Source organism: Lepidochelys kempii, chromosome 1 (genome assembly GCF_965140265.1).
Source record: "Lepidochelys kempii isolate rLepKem1 chromosome 1, rLepKem1.hap2, whole genome shotgun sequence".
NCBI lineage: Eukaryota > Metazoa > Chordata > Testudines > Cheloniidae > Lepidochelys > Lepidochelys kempii.
Genome location: NC_133256.1, coordinates 326,797,385 through 326,814,484, shown reverse-complemented (window position 1 = coordinate 326,814,484; position 17,100 = coordinate 326,797,385). Strand labels below are relative to the sequence as shown.

The window sequence follows — 17,100 nt, the reverse complement described above, 5'->3', positions numbered from 1 at the left end:
ACCACCAACATATGTCTGCTCTCTTCCTAGGCTTGGGTCAACAGAGTAAAGTACAATAAAACCTTCAGACCTAAAGTATAATGGGTTAATCCATAGCTATACTGTATGTCACCAGAGACTATGAGTTTGCTAAAATATTATGGGCCCCTTCTGAGGTTTAGAAGAATTGGACTCCTTTAAACTGTCATCCAAAGGCAGATTTATTCTTGAATTTTGTGCGCAGACTCTGTAACTTATATATAATTGGGCTTTTTGTTCTAATCATGAACATTCAAGGCTTAACTGTTATCATTTTGTGTTTGCAGAGTTTGAAAGAACTTTAATGGTAAGCTGAGAAAGATAATTTCTCTTTCGACCCTGCCTTATGCATTTTTAAATGTTTTTTCCTGATTCCATAATAACCTATTTAAGCTTAGCATCCCATTTCAAAGCACATAAATAACCAAAAGCAAGTAAATGATCCTGTGAGTGAGTCATGCTTACCCCTTTCTCATGCAAGTAACCCAAGGATTACTCAAGTGAATAAAGACTATTTGTATTAATAAAATTTTGCAGCATTATCTGAATTCTATTTTAAAAATAAAGAGCCTGATCCTGCAATCAATCTGAAATCAAAACTTCCATGTCACTTCTGTAGAAGACAATGTATTTCTTGTTACTGTTCACTGTATTTAGGAGTCTATTTTTTTAACATTTTGAGTAATATTAAGATCAAATCTCCTTTGCCTTACTTGTACAAATAGCCCCACTGAAGACATGCTTGTTTACAAAATTTGCAGGACTGAGTCGCATAGCTGTCATTAATTATTAAACCAGAAAATAAATGGCCTCATCATGAGCTTCAGATATTTTTCATATTTTAATAATAATACTAGTTATTAAAAGGACATTGTCAACCACTTAGGCTCATTTAAATTTTGTAAAATAAAGTGCTGTCCTGAGAGAATTGGAGGGTGGAGGTATGGGGGTGTGTGAAATTTACAAAACTTGATCTGAATATAAATGCAAAAGAAGCCAGTGAAAGCAATTTTGTGTTGCTTATTTTAACATACGTAATTAATTCCCCGAGCCTTAGGTTGTGTGCTGACAGAGGCTTTTATAAGTCTACAGAGAGAATGCTGCAATATATCTGGCCCATCACGTACGCACTCTACTAGCAAACTAGAGACAGTACGGATTACAAACACAGCTCTGCTGCTAAAAGCCAGATTTTCCAAGAGAAGGTTTTAACGCAACAGTAAATTCATTCTGCTTTGTCCTCTCAATTCGGGGTCACGCCGATCCTAATTCTTCTTCCGCCACCACTGACCCCCGCAGCCCAACGGTTCGGGCCTTCTGGTCCCACTAGTCGTGGGGCACCGGCTAACACGGGCAGCGCAGACCACTGCGCCACCAACCCGCACACACCGGCCCTGCAAACACCCTCCTTCCAGGGCCGGCCTCCCTCCCGCGCCTGCCCACATCCCTCCCCCTCCCGTGCCCGCCCCGCCCCGCGCCTGCCCACGTCCCTCCCCCTCCTGTGCCCGTCCCGCCCCGCGCCTGCCCACGCCCCTCCCCCTCCTGTGCCCATCCCACCCCTCTCCTGCGCCTGCCCACGGCCCTCCCCCTCCTGTGCCCATCCCACCCCTCTCCTGCGCCTGCCCACGCCCCTCCCCCTCCTGTGCCCGTCCCACCCCTCTCCTGCGCCTGCCCACGGCCCTCCCCCTCCTGTGCCCGTCCCACCCCTCTCCTGCGCCTGCCCACGGCCCTCCCCCTCCTGTGCCCGCCCCACCCCTCTCCTGCGCCTGCCCACGCCCCTCCCCCTCCTGTGCCCGTCCCACCCCTCTCCTGCGCCTGTCCACGCCCCTCCCCCTCCTGTGCCCGTCCCACCCCTCTCCTGCGCCTGCCCACGCCCCTCCCCCTCCTGTGCCCGTCCCACCCCTCTCCTGCGCCTGTCCACGCCCCTCCCCCTCCTGTGCCCGTCCCGCCCCTCTCCTGCGCCTGTCCACGCCCCTCCCCCTCCTGTGCCCGTCCCGCCCCTCTCCTGCGCCTGTCCACGCCCCTCCCCCTCCTGTGCCCGTCCCGCCCCTCTCCTGCGCCTGTCCACGCCCCTCCCCCTCCTGTGCCCGTCCCGCCCCTCTCCTGCGCCTGTCCACGCCCCTCCCCCTCCTGTGCCCGTCCCGCCCCTCTCCTGCGCCTGTCCACGCCCCTCCCCCTCCTGTGCCCGTCCCGCCCCTCTCCTGCGCCTGTCCACGCCCCTCCCCCTCCTGTGCCCGTCCCGCCCCTCTCCTGCGCCTGCCCACTTCCCTCCTCCTCCTCCTCCTGTGCCCGTCCCACCCCTCCCCCGCGCCTGCCCACGCCCCTCCCCCTCCTGTGCCCGTCCCGCCCCTCTCCTGCGCCTGTCCACGCCCCTCCCCCTCCTGTGCCCGTCCCGCCCCTCTCCTGCGCCTGTCCACGCCCCTCCCCCTCCTGTGCCCGTCCCGCCCCTCTCCTGCGCCTGCCCACTTCCCTCCTCCTCCTCCTGTGCCCGTCCCACCCCTCCCCCGCGCCTGCCCACGCCCCTCCCCCTCCTGTGCCCGTCCCGCCCCTCTCCTGCGCCTGTCCACGCCCCTCCCCCTCCTGTGCCCGTCCCGCCCCTCTCCTGCACCTGTCCACGCCCCTCCCCCTCCTGTGCCCGTCCCGCCCCTCTCCTGCGCCTGTCCACGCCCCTCCCCCTCCTGTGCCCGTCCCGCCCCTCTCCTGCGCCTGCCCACTTCCCTCCTCCTCCTCCTGTGCCCGTCCCACCCCTCCCCCGCGCCTGCCCACGCCCCTCCCCCTCCTGTGCCCGTCCCGCCCCTCTCCTGCACCTGTCCACGCCCCTCCCCCTCCTGTGCCCGTCCCGCCCCTCTCCTGCGCCTGCCCACGCCCCTCCCCCTCCTGTGCCCGTCCCGCCCCTCTCCTGCACCTGTCCACGTCCCGCCCCCTCCCGTGCCCGCCCCACCCCTCCCCCGCGCCTGCCCACGTCTCTCCCCCTCCTGTGCCCGCCCCCGCGCCTGCCCACCTCCCTCCCCCTCCTGTGCCCGTCCCACCCCTCTCCTGCGCCTGTCCACTTCCCTCCCCCTCCTGTGCCCGCCCCGCCCCTCCCCCTCCCCCGCGCCTGCCCACGCCCCTCCCCCTCCTGTGCCCGCCCCCGCCTCTCCCCAATCTGCCATGGCGCGCGCCCCGCCCCCTCCTCGGACGCTCCCGCCGGAAGTCGAGACGCGCGGCCACCCCGGCTCTTATCTAAGATGGCGGCGGCGGTGCTGACTGCAGGTTCTGTGGCGGCCCGACGGCTCCTCTGGGCCTGGCCTGGCCGCCACCTGGTGCGGGGCTCGGCCCCAGCGAACCGGGTGAGTGACGGGGATCGGGGCGCTGGGGAGATGCTGAGTGGGTTCCCAACCCCCTGGCCGGGCCACAGGCTGCCGGCAATTAAAAGGCAATGGGCTGCCTCCAGCGCGGTGCATGCTGGGAGCTGTAGTCGCAGCTCGTTGTGGTTTTCATGGGGCCGCTGGGAGTTGTAGTCTCAGCTGAAAGAAAAGGAGGACTTGTGGCACCTTAGAGACTAACCATTTTATTTGAGCATCAGCTTTCGTGAGCTACAGCTCACTTCATCGGATGCATACTGTGGAAACTGCAGCAGACTTTATATATACACAGAGAATATGAAACAATACCTCCTCCCACCCCACTGTCCTGCTGGTAATAGCTTATCTAAAGTGATCATCAGGTGGGCCATTTCCAGCACAAATCCAGGTTTTCTAACCCTCCACCCCCCCACACAAATTCACTCTCCTGCTGGTGATAGCCCATCCAAAGTGACAACTCTTTACACAATGTGCATGACAATCAAGTTGGGCTATTTCCTGCACAAATCCAGGTTTTCTCACATCCCCCCCACCCCCATACACACACAAACTCACTCTCCTGCTGGTAATAGCTCAGGACAGTGGGGTGGGAGGATGTATTGTTTCATATTCTTTGTGTATATGTAAAGTCTGCTGCAGTTTCCACGGTATGCATCCGATGAAGTGAGCTGTAGCTCACGAAAGCTCATGCTCAAATAAATTGGTTAGTCTCTAAGGTGCCACAAGTACTCCTTTTCTTTTTGCGAATACAGACTAACACAGCTGTTACTCTGAAACCAGTCTCAGCTGAGGTTATTGTCACGGGGTCGCACTGCGCCCCGGGACCTGCCCAGACTCTCCCACCCCGTGCCCCCACCCTAAGCTTTGTAGTCGCCCGGCTGTGCGGGATCTGTGCAAGCCACAGTGCGTGTGGCCCTGCAATTTTTGGCTGAAGCTGGAACAGCCTACTTAATTCTGTAGGCTATATGGGATGGTATTGCAGGCTGAGCTCTGGGTTCCTTGGATAAAAACATGGATCTGTTCAGACTGAGGAGCTGTAGACGTTGGCCCTTCTGGGACTAGTTCAGGTACTAACATGGACCCTTATTGTAATATCTAAGCCCCTCATAATCTTTAATGCTTTTACTATTATCCCCATTTTACACATGGGGAACTGAGGAACAAAAAGATTAAGTGGCTTGAGCTGAACCCAAGTTTCTCACAGCCATTGAATTAAAAGGGGTCAGCTGTAGACTGGTCCATTTTATGCTCCTTCATGCCTCCTTTCTGGGCAGAGTTGGTGTATTTCTGAGGAGAAGAGCAGTGGCCACCAAATCAATGCTAATTTTACAAAACAAAAATAAATAATTCATACTTCTAAGTTCAGGAACGTGCTGTCCTGACAAGCACCATGTAATTTATGGCTTTTCTTTACAGTCCATACAACTTGGGACAAGCAGATTCAGATCCACCAAGGCAGCACCGCAAATAGTCTTAAATGTTCCTGAGACTAAAGTGTGTTCTCTGGAAAATGGGCTGAGAGTAGCTTCTGAAGATTCTGGACTCTCAACATGCACAGTAGGTAACTTGTGAATGAATTTTTTACTTAACTATCTACATGTATTTTCATTACATTGTGAAATTAGATGTACTATTATCGGTAAGAGTATTTAGCAGAAGTAGTTAACAACAATTTGTAAATAATGAACACAAGTTTGTGTGAAGGTAGAGCTAAGCCTTTCAAAAGTGACTAGTGATTTTGGATGCCAAACATGAAACACTGTAAAGGGGTCTGATTTTTCAGAGCATGGGTGCTCAGCACTTTCAGAAAATTGTGCCCCTTTAACTGCAAATTAGTTTACCCCAAAATTGAGGCACCCAAATCACTAGTTACTTTTGAAAACCCATATATAATCTATTTATAAAAAGTAAAATCTTAGCCAAAGTAAGAACCAGCAAAACAATGCCAATGCTATCTTCTATTAGATAGTAAGATTAATATTTGTATTTAATAAGGTTGGTCTTTGGATTGATGCTGGAAGCAGGTATGAAAATGAGAAGAACAACGGAACGGCTCACTTTCTGGAGCATATGGCTTTCAAGGTAAGTATTAAAACTAGTTTTCAGATGGTTTTTAAAATTAAAGTTGTTTACTGATCTTTAAGGATAACTATGTAGACTCTTTACAACTGATTTCAGTCAATCACTTTTCAAAATCACCAGGAAAACGCAAGCAATTTGGATTTTTGTCCAAAATAAAAATCAAGGATGCAATCCTCGCCTCATTGAAGTTGATGGCAAAGTTGCTGTTGACTTCAGTGGAGTCAGGATTTCACCTCAGATCTGTATGGCTTCACCTGTACATTTGCATGTGCTGCTCTAGCCTTGCCTGAAAGAAAAATTTCATGTTCGATCTATTAGAAACGAAAAACAAACAAAAAATGGCTGACAGAAGGAATTCAAGAATGATAGATCTGTTAGTTTCAGGAATTAGTTCTGCATGTTGTTTCAGCATTTGAAAGTTAACAATTTGAGTACTTACTGAGGTGCAGTCAAAACAACACTGGTCTGAGTCAGGTGTTGTGTAACCTTCCTTCCATATTTCTGCTGCTATGTTTAAATCCTGAACTGATCCACTCCTGCTGATACCTGAGATTGGTAGAGTTGAGTCATGCTGAATTTAACTAATCTTTATAGGAGACAAATAGGTACTCTGTCCTCAAGTTAATTTTCACTTGGGATTTGTGCAGGCTTTAAACTTAGTTTTCCAGTGGGGAAAGACTGATGTGCCAGCCTTCCCCGCCTCAGACCAGTTGTTTCTCTTGTGCTCAAATCAGCTTTTTAAAAAAAATAAAAATAAATAAACCCTTACTATTCCCTATGTGTAAAAGCTGCTTTGTGGGAGTGCAAGTAAATATTTTTTTCACTTTAATTTCAGGGGACAAAAAAGAGGTCTCAATTAGACTTGGAACTAGAGATTGAAAACATGGGCGCTCATCTTAATGCCTACACGTCCAGAGAACAAACTGTGTATTATGCAAAGGCTTTCTCAAAGGACTTGCCAAGAGGTAACTGCTTCTGTCCTACAGAATTTCTGAAGGAGCATCCTTCCTAAAGATTTTGAGGAGGGGAACAACAAAGAATTAAATGAGCTGACAGCCCTCTAAAGAAGCAGAAATGGGAGAACAGTGCCTCTGCAGTGTGCTTCCCACCTCCTTTCCTTGGCAATCCCCCTGTTGAAACTCCATGGGGATGAGGCTTAGCAGGTTTGGAGAAGAGCATTTCAGCATTGTGTCCCATGCTTGCCACTTGGTCCCCAGGAGGGGTGCCTCTCCTTTGGGGCTAAAGATGTGAAATTCATCTCTCTGAGATCTGCAGGGGAGTAAGCGGAGTTTTCAGACCATGTTCCCTGCCCCTACTTTGGCTCCCTTGTCCTCCTAAGGGAACTTTTTTCAAACACACTGGGAGGTTCACTTTAGAATCTTGAGCATTCTGTGCCCCTTCAGTGTGTTTGATCTTGGGAAGGTATGATAGGGCCCTGGATATTTGTGTTGTGGTTAATTTAAGCTGTTTGTTTCTCTCTTCTTGGAAGCTTGTTTTTCACAATATGTTTAGAGACAAAGGGCTGCCAGTTGAAGAACAAGCTATATTTTTGTTTAGTTTTCTCAAATTGTTCGTTCTTGGTATGTCTAAGTGAATTGTCTTACGCCATAGTGTTAATCTGAAATAAAATAATGCATATTGACAATTCCTTGATGAGAAGTTTTAGAAATCCCTGAAGAACACACATTCTCTCCAAGAAGGGCACTAAAATTTTCCTAAAACAAATATTACAAAATAAGATTACACTATGTAGAAGTTTATTTTCAATTTTCTGTTGGATCTTCCTGTAAGCTTTGCTAACAGTTCTGCCCACTTATTATATGTATTTGAGCTGCTTATTTGATTACAATATAGTGAGCTGAAAGTTTCAATATTGCCGAAGCACACTTGCCCCCCATTCCTTTGTGTTTTCAACTAGCTGTGGAGATTCTTGCTGACATCATACAGAACAGTACACTGGGGGAAGCAGAGATCGAGCGGGAGCGAGGAGTTATCCTTCGAGAGATGCAGGAAGTTGAAACCAATTTGCAGGAAGTTGTCTTTGATTATCTTCATGCCACAGCCTATCAGAACACTACATTGGGACGGACAATATTAGGACCCACAGAAAACATCAAGTAAATCCAGCTTCTGTTTCTCCTTTGTCTTAATTTCATGGTTACTTTCCAGTATTAGAAAACCACACTTAAAGATAAATGGAACAATTTCTGTTCTCTTTTTGCCTTATGAAGTGTTTGGGGTTGCCCAAGGTGGAATTGAAAGAGGAAATTCCTCTGAATGCTTTACACTCAGTCGTACATGTTTGGAATAGTGTCCAAAGCAATGTGAAACTTCTGTTTCGTAGAACTTGTCTACACTTAAAACGCTGCAGTGGCACAGCTGCATCGCTCCAACGCTGCAGTGTAGACACTACCTATGCTGACAGGAGGTGTAGTAATTTTTTCTTTACCAGTACAGATCCATAAATCGCAATGACTTGGTGGAGTACATAACAACACATTATAAAGGACCCAGAATAGTGCTGGCTGCTGCTGGAGGTTAGTGTGAGACATGCATCGCTGCAAGCACTTGAAAATAAGGTTAAAAACACAGCACTTTAACTTTGAGAGGGTACAAAGATCAGATGCAGAAATATGACTTATCCACTACTTAATAGGTCATAGAAGTCTATTAGCCCTCAAAGTTCTGTATATCTGCATCTCATCTGTTTTCCCCTCAGTAATCTTTCAGGGACATCCTTAAATGTATCTTTAGGCAAGGAGAGTGCTTGGCTTTCAACTGAGAGGCTGTTACGAGTGTAAGAGGACAGTGTGACGGAAAGCACAAAGCCACAAATGTAGGAAGGAGATGGTGTTCAAAATGGGAGAGGGAATAGGATAAAATAGAAAGGTGGGGTGAGATTATGTAGGGCCTTGAAGTTGAGAACAAGGAGCTTGTGTTTGGTGCTGTATAAGATAGAGGAGGCAAGAAAGGTGGTGAGGAAGATGATTTTAGCAATGGCATTTAATGAAGTGGAATGGGTGGGGAGGAAATCAGAAATGTACAGTAATCAAGTTGGGAGAGAACCAACAGTTATGATGGATTGTTGTAACTCTGGCATCTTGGTTGGAGCTTTTTAACTTCTGTGAAAAATGATCTTAGATGATACGTTTTTTAAAACTGCTTTATATGAAACTCTCTTGTTCAGGAGTCTCTCATGATGAATTGCTTGATTTAGCAAATTATCATTTTGGTAACTTACCGTCTACTCAGGAAGGAGGAATGCCGGCCCTGCCCCCTTGCAGATTCACAGGTAGTGAGGTAAGCAGTAAGATTGCTTTTTGCCTTTTCAGGTTAATCAGATCAACAAGCAACACTGATTAATATTAACCAATTGTCTGGTTTGATCTGAGTTTCTAGTGTTAACTTTCAATGCTAAGCACCCATCACTCCCATTAAAGTTAATAGGAGCAGCTGATGCTCACCATCCTTGAAAATCAGCCTGTTCACTTGATATATTTCTGGGCAGGGGTTTTTAAAGGTTACAGCAGAGGAACTTGGGACTCCTGGGTTCTGTTCCCAGCTCTGTCCCGACTCTGACAAATCACTTAGCCATTCTATGTCTTCACTTAATCATCTGCAAAATGACTATTATAATGACTTCCTTACACACAGCTTTAGGTTTACACAGACAGTTAAGAGTATTATTGAGTAAAGTTTTTTACACTTTGCATTAGATTTTATTTGAAAGTTCCTAGTTTCCTTTATTTGAATGAATAAATGTACACGCTACAGTATGTTCGCTGCATTACATTTGGAGTTAACATTTTTGTGATTCAGATTCGTATAAGAGATGACAAGATGCCTTTGGCACACATCGCAATAGCTGTCGAAGCAGTTGGCTGGTCTCACCCAGATACAATTCCCCTTATGGTAGCAAATACTCTGATAGGCAATTGGGATCGTTCCTTTGGAGGAGGTGTGGTGAGTGAACCTCAGGGCACTTTGGTGAGGGTTGATTATACCAGTAAGGGGTGTTGAATTCAGTTATTTGCCAGCATCAGTACACTTCACAAATTCTACCTTGTCTGAGATGGAATTGAGTTACCTGGATATTTCTATCAGCATTAAAAAAAATCAAAATCTAGCCCAATGGTCTCTGAGTGCATTCTGTTGCCGTGTGACGTGACATGAGAATTTGGGTGCAGGTGCATTTTGGGAATGGCACACTGAATAACCCAAGTGGAGGAGCCCTCATATAGCCTAGCAACCTATAGTGAAAACAAGTGGGGGAAAAACTAAATAGGCTCCAAAGCTGTAGGCATTGAATATCCCAGTGCCTGTTCCCTCTCTTGGAATCTTACTAGCTATTTTTGTAGGACTTTTTAAAAACAAAACCAAAAAAAAAAAACCTTTGCAGTTTAAAACTGACAAGTTCAAGGTGTCACTTGGAGAGTGAAATATTAGCTTCAGAAGAGGAAGCTGCCTGTTCTATACAAAAGCATCTGGTGCATACTCCTAGCAGTATTGTTGGCTGTGGAGGAAGCTACCAATCTGTCACACTTGAAATAGCAATGGGTGAGCTTAGTGGGGGGGGGGGGGGGGGGAAGAGAAATTTTAGGATTTCGGGGTTTTGGTTTTTTTAAATATTATCTTCTTGTGTAAACAGAACTTATCCAGCAAGCTTGCCCAAATCACTTGCCATGGCAACCTGTGTCATAGCTTCCAGTCTTTCAACACCTGTTACACTGATACTGGACTGTGGGGGCTGTACATGGTTTGTGAACCATCCACTGTACAGGATATGATGCACTTCGTTCAGAGAGAGTGGTAAGAAAACACATTTTCTCCAAGTAGCTTGTTTTGGGTTGAGGAGTGGCTATTTAAAAATAGCCGCTTTTTCAAAAATGTGTTGTGTTTATCACTGCCCAAATTATTTGGGAAAGAACAAGTAGACTAAATTCAGAAGCTTGTGATGTTTGTTTCTCCCACCCTTGCTTCACTCTGACTGTACCTTACACTGGAAGTAGCTCAAATGAAAGCAGTGGGTGTACTTGAAGAGTAAGGTACTACTTGGAAGAGTAAGAGTGGCAAAATCTGGCTCAAAACAGTAGTAATAGCCATTTGATTTACAAATTACATTACCCTTCCCATCCCTCCTCCTGCCAGAAAATGTAATCTTCTGTGGAGTAAGATGCAAACTAAATAAGGTCTGTTACATCTTCTCTAACTTGATTGGAGGGTTTATAAACTGCAGACTCGGTGGCATTTAGTTTACATTTCAGAGAAGCACATTCAATTACTTAACTTACTAACACAGTAACGGCATGGATGATGGCTAATTGCACAAGCAAATGACCAATTAGACATTTTATCTGGCACTTAACTGTAGTTCTGGTGATTGCCAGTGAAGATGTAGACACAAGGTGGGTGAGGTAGTATCTTCTATTGGACCCACTTCTGTTGATGAAATTATAGTAAGTACATTGTAACTAAATGAAATTGTAGGGGTGTGATTGTGCAAGGATTTCTCTGAAAATTAGGCTGGGGAATGGTGTAACTTAGGGCCTATTTTGAGTCATCTCGACACCAGAGTACCCACCTTCTGAACTGGCTGAGTACAGTTGGACTACATGAGCCACAGATAAAATTCAAGTCAGATAAGAACGTTTCTTGGACATTTTGCAAGGGGCTTTTTGTCCTTCCATAGGATGGGCTACATCCTGAAGAGGTTTCTGTGGCCCATCTCCCCTCCTGTTCTTCCCAAATCTAGTTACGTGATGTTTATGGCAACTACAGCAATTGATTAAATGTAGTTTTTTGTTTGCTTAATGGAATTGAGCATTGTTGGGGGAGGGGGTAGGCTAGCCGTGTGTGACCAGCCAGCATGGTGTAGCCCAGAGTTTGGAAACCTCTGTTTTAATACATCTCCCTGCACTTGCAGTTAAGAGTTGTTTCCCTGTGCAGGGGCTCTCAACCTTTCCAGACTGCCAGACCCCTTTTAGGAGTGTGATATTTGTCTTGTGTACCCCTAAATTTCACCTCACTTAAACTACGTGCTTACAAAATCAGACATAAAAATACAAGTGTCTCAGCACACAACTACTGAATAAAAGCTTACTTTCTCATTTTTTGCCCTGTAATAAAATCAATTGGAATATAAACATCATACTTTTCAGTGTACAGTATATAGAACAATATAAACCAGTCATTGTGTGAAATTTTAGTTTGTACTGACTTTGCTAGTGCTTTTTCTGTAGGCTGATATAAAAATAGGCAAATATCCAGGTTAGTTGATGTACCCCTGGTTGAGAACTGCTGCCCTAGTGTAGTATTTTGTTTAGTTCTAAACATCTCAATGATATGGCTTTCCCAATCTTCCTGTGGAGACTAACAACTTTAAGTGGTTTGTGCCATTAGAAAGCTTCCTCAGATTCAACCTACATTTACCCTTTAGTCCTACTACTTGTATGGAAGAAGTTTGATACAGGGATAAATCTCTAATCCTCCACTTACATATGCTGAGAATACCACCAACCTTGCTTTCTCTAGAAATGACATTCTAGTATTGGTGTATTAATATGCATGATGTCTTAGCAATGTGCATATGAAATATGGCACCCTACCTCAGGTAACTAATGCCATTCTTGCTTGCTTAAATTTGTAAAATTTCCTACTAGCACTTCAAACTGTCTTTCAGGATACGACTCTGCACAAGTGTTACTGAAAGTGAAGTATCTCGAGCCACGAACCTTTTAAAAACAAATATGCTGTTACAGCTTGATGGTAAGGATAAAATTGGGATTTTTATTCTTATTCTACTCGTATGTTGATAACTAGAGTATTTTTTGCCTTCATTAGGGTCCACCCCCATCTGCGAGGACATTGGGAGACAGATGTTGTGTTACAATCGTAGAATTCCAATTCCTGAACTTGAAGCAAGAATTGAGGTAAGTAATGCATGCGTTGTGTATTTTTAAATGAAGAATGTTAATGTAGCAGCTAGCATGCGGTATAGAACAGGGGTGCCAAACCGTGGCTCGTGAGCCACATGTGGCTCTTTTACAATTGAAGTGTGGCTGGTGTAGCTCCCCCTATTCTGCCTACTGGGGGAGAATGGGGGGAGCTCAGGGATTTTTCTCTGCAGCTGGGTGGTGGGGCGTAAATCCTGAGGCCCCCCTTCCCATGGGGCTGAAGTCTCAAGTCCCAGCAGGTGGTCCAGGCTCTCAAACTTTTTGAAGATTATCATATGCTGTTCAAAGTTTAGCCACCCCTGGTACAGAGGATGAAAGGTTGTCTGAAACTTTGCTAGCCCTCTAGAACAATGGTTCTCCACCTACTTACTATTGTGGGCCACATCCACACAATATATATACCATCTCTGTATGGCCTTGAGTATGTGTCACAGGTCACAGCTGTGTGCTGATGGGCCCATGAGTTGAGAACTGCTGCTCTAGAAAGACATGGCAGCTAACTTACCAGTTTAGCTGTAGAGCCATTTTATTATAATCAGCTCTTGGCTCTAATAGACTTTGTCCAAGAAAATATTAACTTACCTTTCTTAAAACACTTTTCAGGCTATTGATGCCCAGAGCATAAGAGAGATTTGCACAAAGTACATTTATGATAAGTGCCCTGCCATTGCTGCTGTGGGTAAGCTTATTCTCCTTCACTGTTTCATCACTATGCCAAACTGCAGCTTAAATGGATGTCTTGACTGACTTTTTTTTAATTTCCAGGTCCAATTGAACAACTTCCAGATTATAACAGAATCCATAGTGGCATGTACTGGCTACGTGATTAAGAACACATGATAAATGTTTTAATGAAACTACTAGATTTCTAAAGCAGTTGTCACAAGGCATATAGACAAACACATTTGATTTCTCTGAACCCCCTGCCCCTCAAGTTCAGTACCAAAAGCCCTACCATGGGAAACTGTGTCCAAAAATTACACAAACGTCACTTACGGGGAAGTCACCTTGACAGTTATTCTCAGTCCTTACCCTTGTGTAGTTGGAGAAACTAATTTCAGAAAGTTAACATTTATTCATGTGATTTGTCTAAAGAATAAAAACATGTACAGTATTTGCATTTTATTATAAAACAGAACATAAAGATTGTCACTGAGTCTCATTTCTTTGCTTTAGCAGCATTCAACACTTGTTCTTGGGCAGCTTTCTTTGCTTTAACCATTTCAACAAGTTCCTGCAGAGTAAAAGAAACAAATTTGTATATTTAACCACTTAAATTCAGACAACTAATCATATAGTGACTTAACTCTGCCAACCAAAATAGGATTTTGGATAGCCAAGGGCCTGCCTTTGGAAAATACAAGTATTCAGTTGCATGCATAATTCTTAGAAAGCAGAGGCTGAATATCTAAAGCCAAGATGTGATATGACTAGTCAGTTATGCTCCCTTTCCTAGTAACTGTACAGCTTAGACGGCTAACTTCCTTCTTTCACTATTGTGTTAATGCTTTGTCATGTTTGTTAACCTTAATTTATGAGACAAGATTTAAAAAAATTACCTCATTTGGACCAACTTCTGTTGGTGGAAGGGATGAGCATCGGAGCTCTTCTTTAGAGAAAGGTAACCAGAGTGTCGAAGGGCATGGCTACACTGAAAACTTCAAAGCAGCAGCACAGTCACATGCAAGCACTAGGAGAGAGCTCTCCCAGCACTCCTGGTAATCCACCTCCACAAGGGGATTGGCTCCCAGTGCTCAGAGGCTATTTACACTAGAGCTTTGAAGTGCTCTGACTTACTGCGCTCAGGTGGGTGATTTTTCAGCCCCCTGAGCCAGCAAGTTAGAGCACTATAAAATGTAAGTGTAGCCAAACCTTAAGTCAAACCCCTCCTTCCCCTCCCTGGCATCCAGTGCTAGGTCCGTGGGAGAGTTCTTCTAACTGCTGCCTCATGGAGAGGCAGATTAATGACAGTGACAGGAGAACCCCTCCTATTGCTGTAGTGAGTGTCTATACTGAAGCACTGCAGCTGTAGTGTTAAGTGTAGACATAGCTTAAGCTGAATACAAGCTGTAGGAGACTGCTTAAAATTAAGTGGGAAATAAAGGTATGTTACAATATGGTGTCATAATGGCTCATAATTTGTATCATCATATTGCCTGCTAACCCTTAACTGACCACTTAATTTTAAGCACTCTCCTTCAGCATGTATGAACCCCTTGTTTCACAGTAACAACGAGGAATCTGGTGGTACCATAAAGACTAACATTTGGACATAAGCAAGCTTATGTCCAAATAAATCTGTCAGTCCTTATGGTGTCACTGGACTCATTGTTTTTTGTGGATACAGACTACCATGGCTACCCCTGATACAATTTGGAATAGATTATGAAACAAGTATTTAGCATAGACATACTGGTTACTTTCCCCAGACTTGAATGAAAGCTTGGTGAAGCTCAAAAGCTTATCCCTCCCACAACAGAAGTTGGTCCAGTGAAGGATTACCACCTCACCTACCTTGTGTCTCTCATATCCTGGGACCAACTAATTTTTACCACTTGTTTTTCTTGAAGAAACAGCAGCTCTGACAGTTGTGGAGACTAGGTATTGCAGCAGGCTAACCATATAATCATAGGATGAAGACACAACAGCATTTCCTACCTTGTAGCGCTTCATGCAGTCTTTTTTTGACCGCCCTGGGACAGCAGCTGCTATTTTTTCCCATCTTTCAGGAGTATTTACTGGATATGTCTTCAAAGCCTGTTCTAAAAGTTTTTGCTCTTCTGTAGTCCAAGGGGCTGAATCTGTGACTAGTCCTGTTTTATAAAAAGCCATTGATAAATGAGAATAGTGATGAAATATTAAATATTTAGCCAAAAGTCCTCTAATTATATAAAACTTTACCCCTGTAGTGGGATGAGCTAGCGAGAATGCTCCTAGGAAACTTGTGCCTTTTAAACCACTTAAGAAGCCTATAACTGCTTCCTTTCGCATTTCAGTAAGGAAGTGATCATCTGCGCCTTGGGGAGGGAAGTGTCCAGTGCAGATCTTGGGGTTCTGTGCAAAGCCAAGTTTATCTGTGGAGAGGGCCCATAGCTTCTCTGCCCCTATAATGGATCTCCTGAACCCCACAGTTCCTGACAGTGTGGCTCTAGTGGCTGGGGTTGCTACTGGGGAAATGAGAAGGATCTATAGGAGAGACAAGGGAGCCCCCCAGATTGCATTAAATCGGACAGCTGCCTCAAATGGATAAGTGTCCTGGGCCAACATGTTCTTCAGCCATATTCTGCACTCACTAAACTATGGTTCTTATTGCACCTGCAGGCAGCTCCTGCAGAGGAATCCGGGCCACTATCTTTTATCAAGCACAACTATAGGCATAGAATTGTTTGTGAAGGGCTGAAAATAGTTCTCTTACAGCCTTACCTTCAAATCGCTCTGATGGTGCAGCACTCTCTGTCTGAGGTACCACTCCATGCTCTTTTTTAAACTTATCAAAAGCTTTCTTGTTTATGTCATCCTTTTGATGAGGGTCTGAGGACAATACAGATTCATTTAGTTGACAAGACCAGAAACCACAATGGGAAGTTTAAAAAGCCATACATAATGTCTAACACATCATATAGCAAGTTAGCCTAAAGCTAGCATTCAGATATTTTGAAGATGAATGTAATGTTTCATTTCAAAGGTTAGCAATAAAGGTTGTTAGATGAAAACTAGGTGAGATTTATATTGATCCAAAAGCGACAGATCCAAAAGCTTCAATCCCATTCTAATGTTTACACTGTACCATAAAAGCGGTTTTCCAGGTCCCCTGGGGTCTGATCCTGCAGCCCTAATCACATGCTTAGTTCCACTGTAGCCAAGTGGGATTATTCCCAGGAGTGATGACTGCAGGATGAGGCTCTAAATCAGTTAAGCATTAGTGTGGATACCTAGCTCTATCAGCAGGTAATCAGGATATTGTCCCTCGTTTTACGTATTTTTCTTATTCCAGCAAGTAGCTTGGTACAAAGTGACTGAGAAACTCCTTTAAATAATGCACTCTCTCTCTAGTGGAACACTGAGCTGGAAGAAAGGAATGTCTTGGTCTTCTTAGAGATTTTATTTTCAGTAATGATTAATACAGATAGCATCGTGATGGTTCAGTCTTAAACTGAACTGCATCTCAACACAGCATGGTGGTTTAGCCGTTGCACAAGGCCTGTTTGTATTTCGTGGTAAAATCTCTTCACCACAGCAGCACTGATCTAAAAATTCATCTTGACAAGAATGATTTCCACTCAGAATGAGCAAAAACCAGTGGTTGTGCTAATAATGACATTTTACTTCCCCTATCTGCTTTCACTCACTGAAGATAGAAACCGTTTCCATGAATGGACAATGAATGTTTTGTTTTGCATTTAAAGAAAAATAAATTACACAAATAATATAGAAGCACGCAGACCATCTTACAAAGATAATAAAGATACCAAGTTTCTGGAGGCTCTTTGCTTTATTGATGACATCTTTTGCTGTTCGTTTTATTCCAGTAGTAGAATGCAAGTTCATATAATTGGCAATAACTTCCCACCTACACCAAGAATGGAAAACAAACAATGCAAAATAGCATAGGGTAGAATAGCAGTGAGAGATGTTTAATTTCTTAGCTGTTTTATACCCAAATTATAGTGAGGTCTATGCTTGCAATAGCATGGCTCTAATCC

At 44.9% G+C, this 17,100-nt stretch overlaps 2 protein-coding genes across 3 annotated transcripts in view; one reads left to right on the top strand and one right to left on the bottom strand.

Moving 5' to 3' along the window:
- Positions 1-3,201: 3,201 nt before the first annotated feature.
- Positions 3,202-13,549, top strand: PMPCB (peptidase, mitochondrial processing subunit beta). Its single transcript, XM_073328534.1, has 13 exons — positions 3,202-3,347; positions 4,779-4,919; positions 5,358-5,444; positions 6,280-6,409; positions 7,363-7,561; positions 7,902-7,981; positions 8,632-8,744; positions 9,264-9,407; positions 10,093-10,253; positions 12,124-12,209; positions 12,285-12,373; positions 13,001-13,076; positions 13,163-13,549. The coding sequence occupies exons 1-13, from the start codon at positions 3,246-3,248 to the stop codon at positions 13,225-13,227; spliced, it is 1,473 nt and encodes a 490-aa protein (XP_073184635.1). The 5' UTR covers positions 3,202-3,245; the 3' UTR covers positions 13,228-13,549.
- Positions 13,505-17,100, bottom strand: part of DNAJC2 (DnaJ heat shock protein family (Hsp40) member C2) — a 23,138-nt gene continuing 19,542 nt past the window's right edge. The window contains exons 14-17 of one of the 2 annotated variants that reach the window (XM_073328532.1): positions 16,867-16,967; positions 15,821-15,928; positions 15,056-15,210; positions 13,505-13,631 (exon numbers count right to left, since the gene is read on the bottom strand). In XM_073328532.1, coding sequence (XP_073184633.1) covers positions 13,557-13,631; positions 15,056-15,210; positions 15,821-15,928; positions 16,867-16,967 — 439 coding nt within the window. In that variant the 3' untranslated portion in view covers positions 13,505-13,556. Of the gene's footprint in view, positions 13,632-15,055; positions 15,211-15,820; positions 15,929-16,849; positions 16,968-17,100 lie in introns of those variants that run through there. The other variant, XM_073328533.1, reaches the window with a different exon arrangement.

Bases quoted from the DNA above. Each gene is read 5' to 3' on its own strand.
- PMPCB (XM_073328534.1), top strand. From the start codon at position 3,246: ATGGCGGCGGCGGTGCTGACTGCAGGTTCTGTGGCGGCCCGACGGCTC. The intron at 5,445-6,279 runs GTAAGTATTAAA...CTTTAATTTCAG, and splicing joins TGGAGCATATGGCTTTCAAG to GGGACAAAAAAGAGGTCTCA. The intron at 12,210-12,284 runs GTAAGGATAAAA...TGCCTTCATTAG, and splicing joins TATGCTGTTACAGCTTGATG to GGTCCACCCCCATCTGCGAG.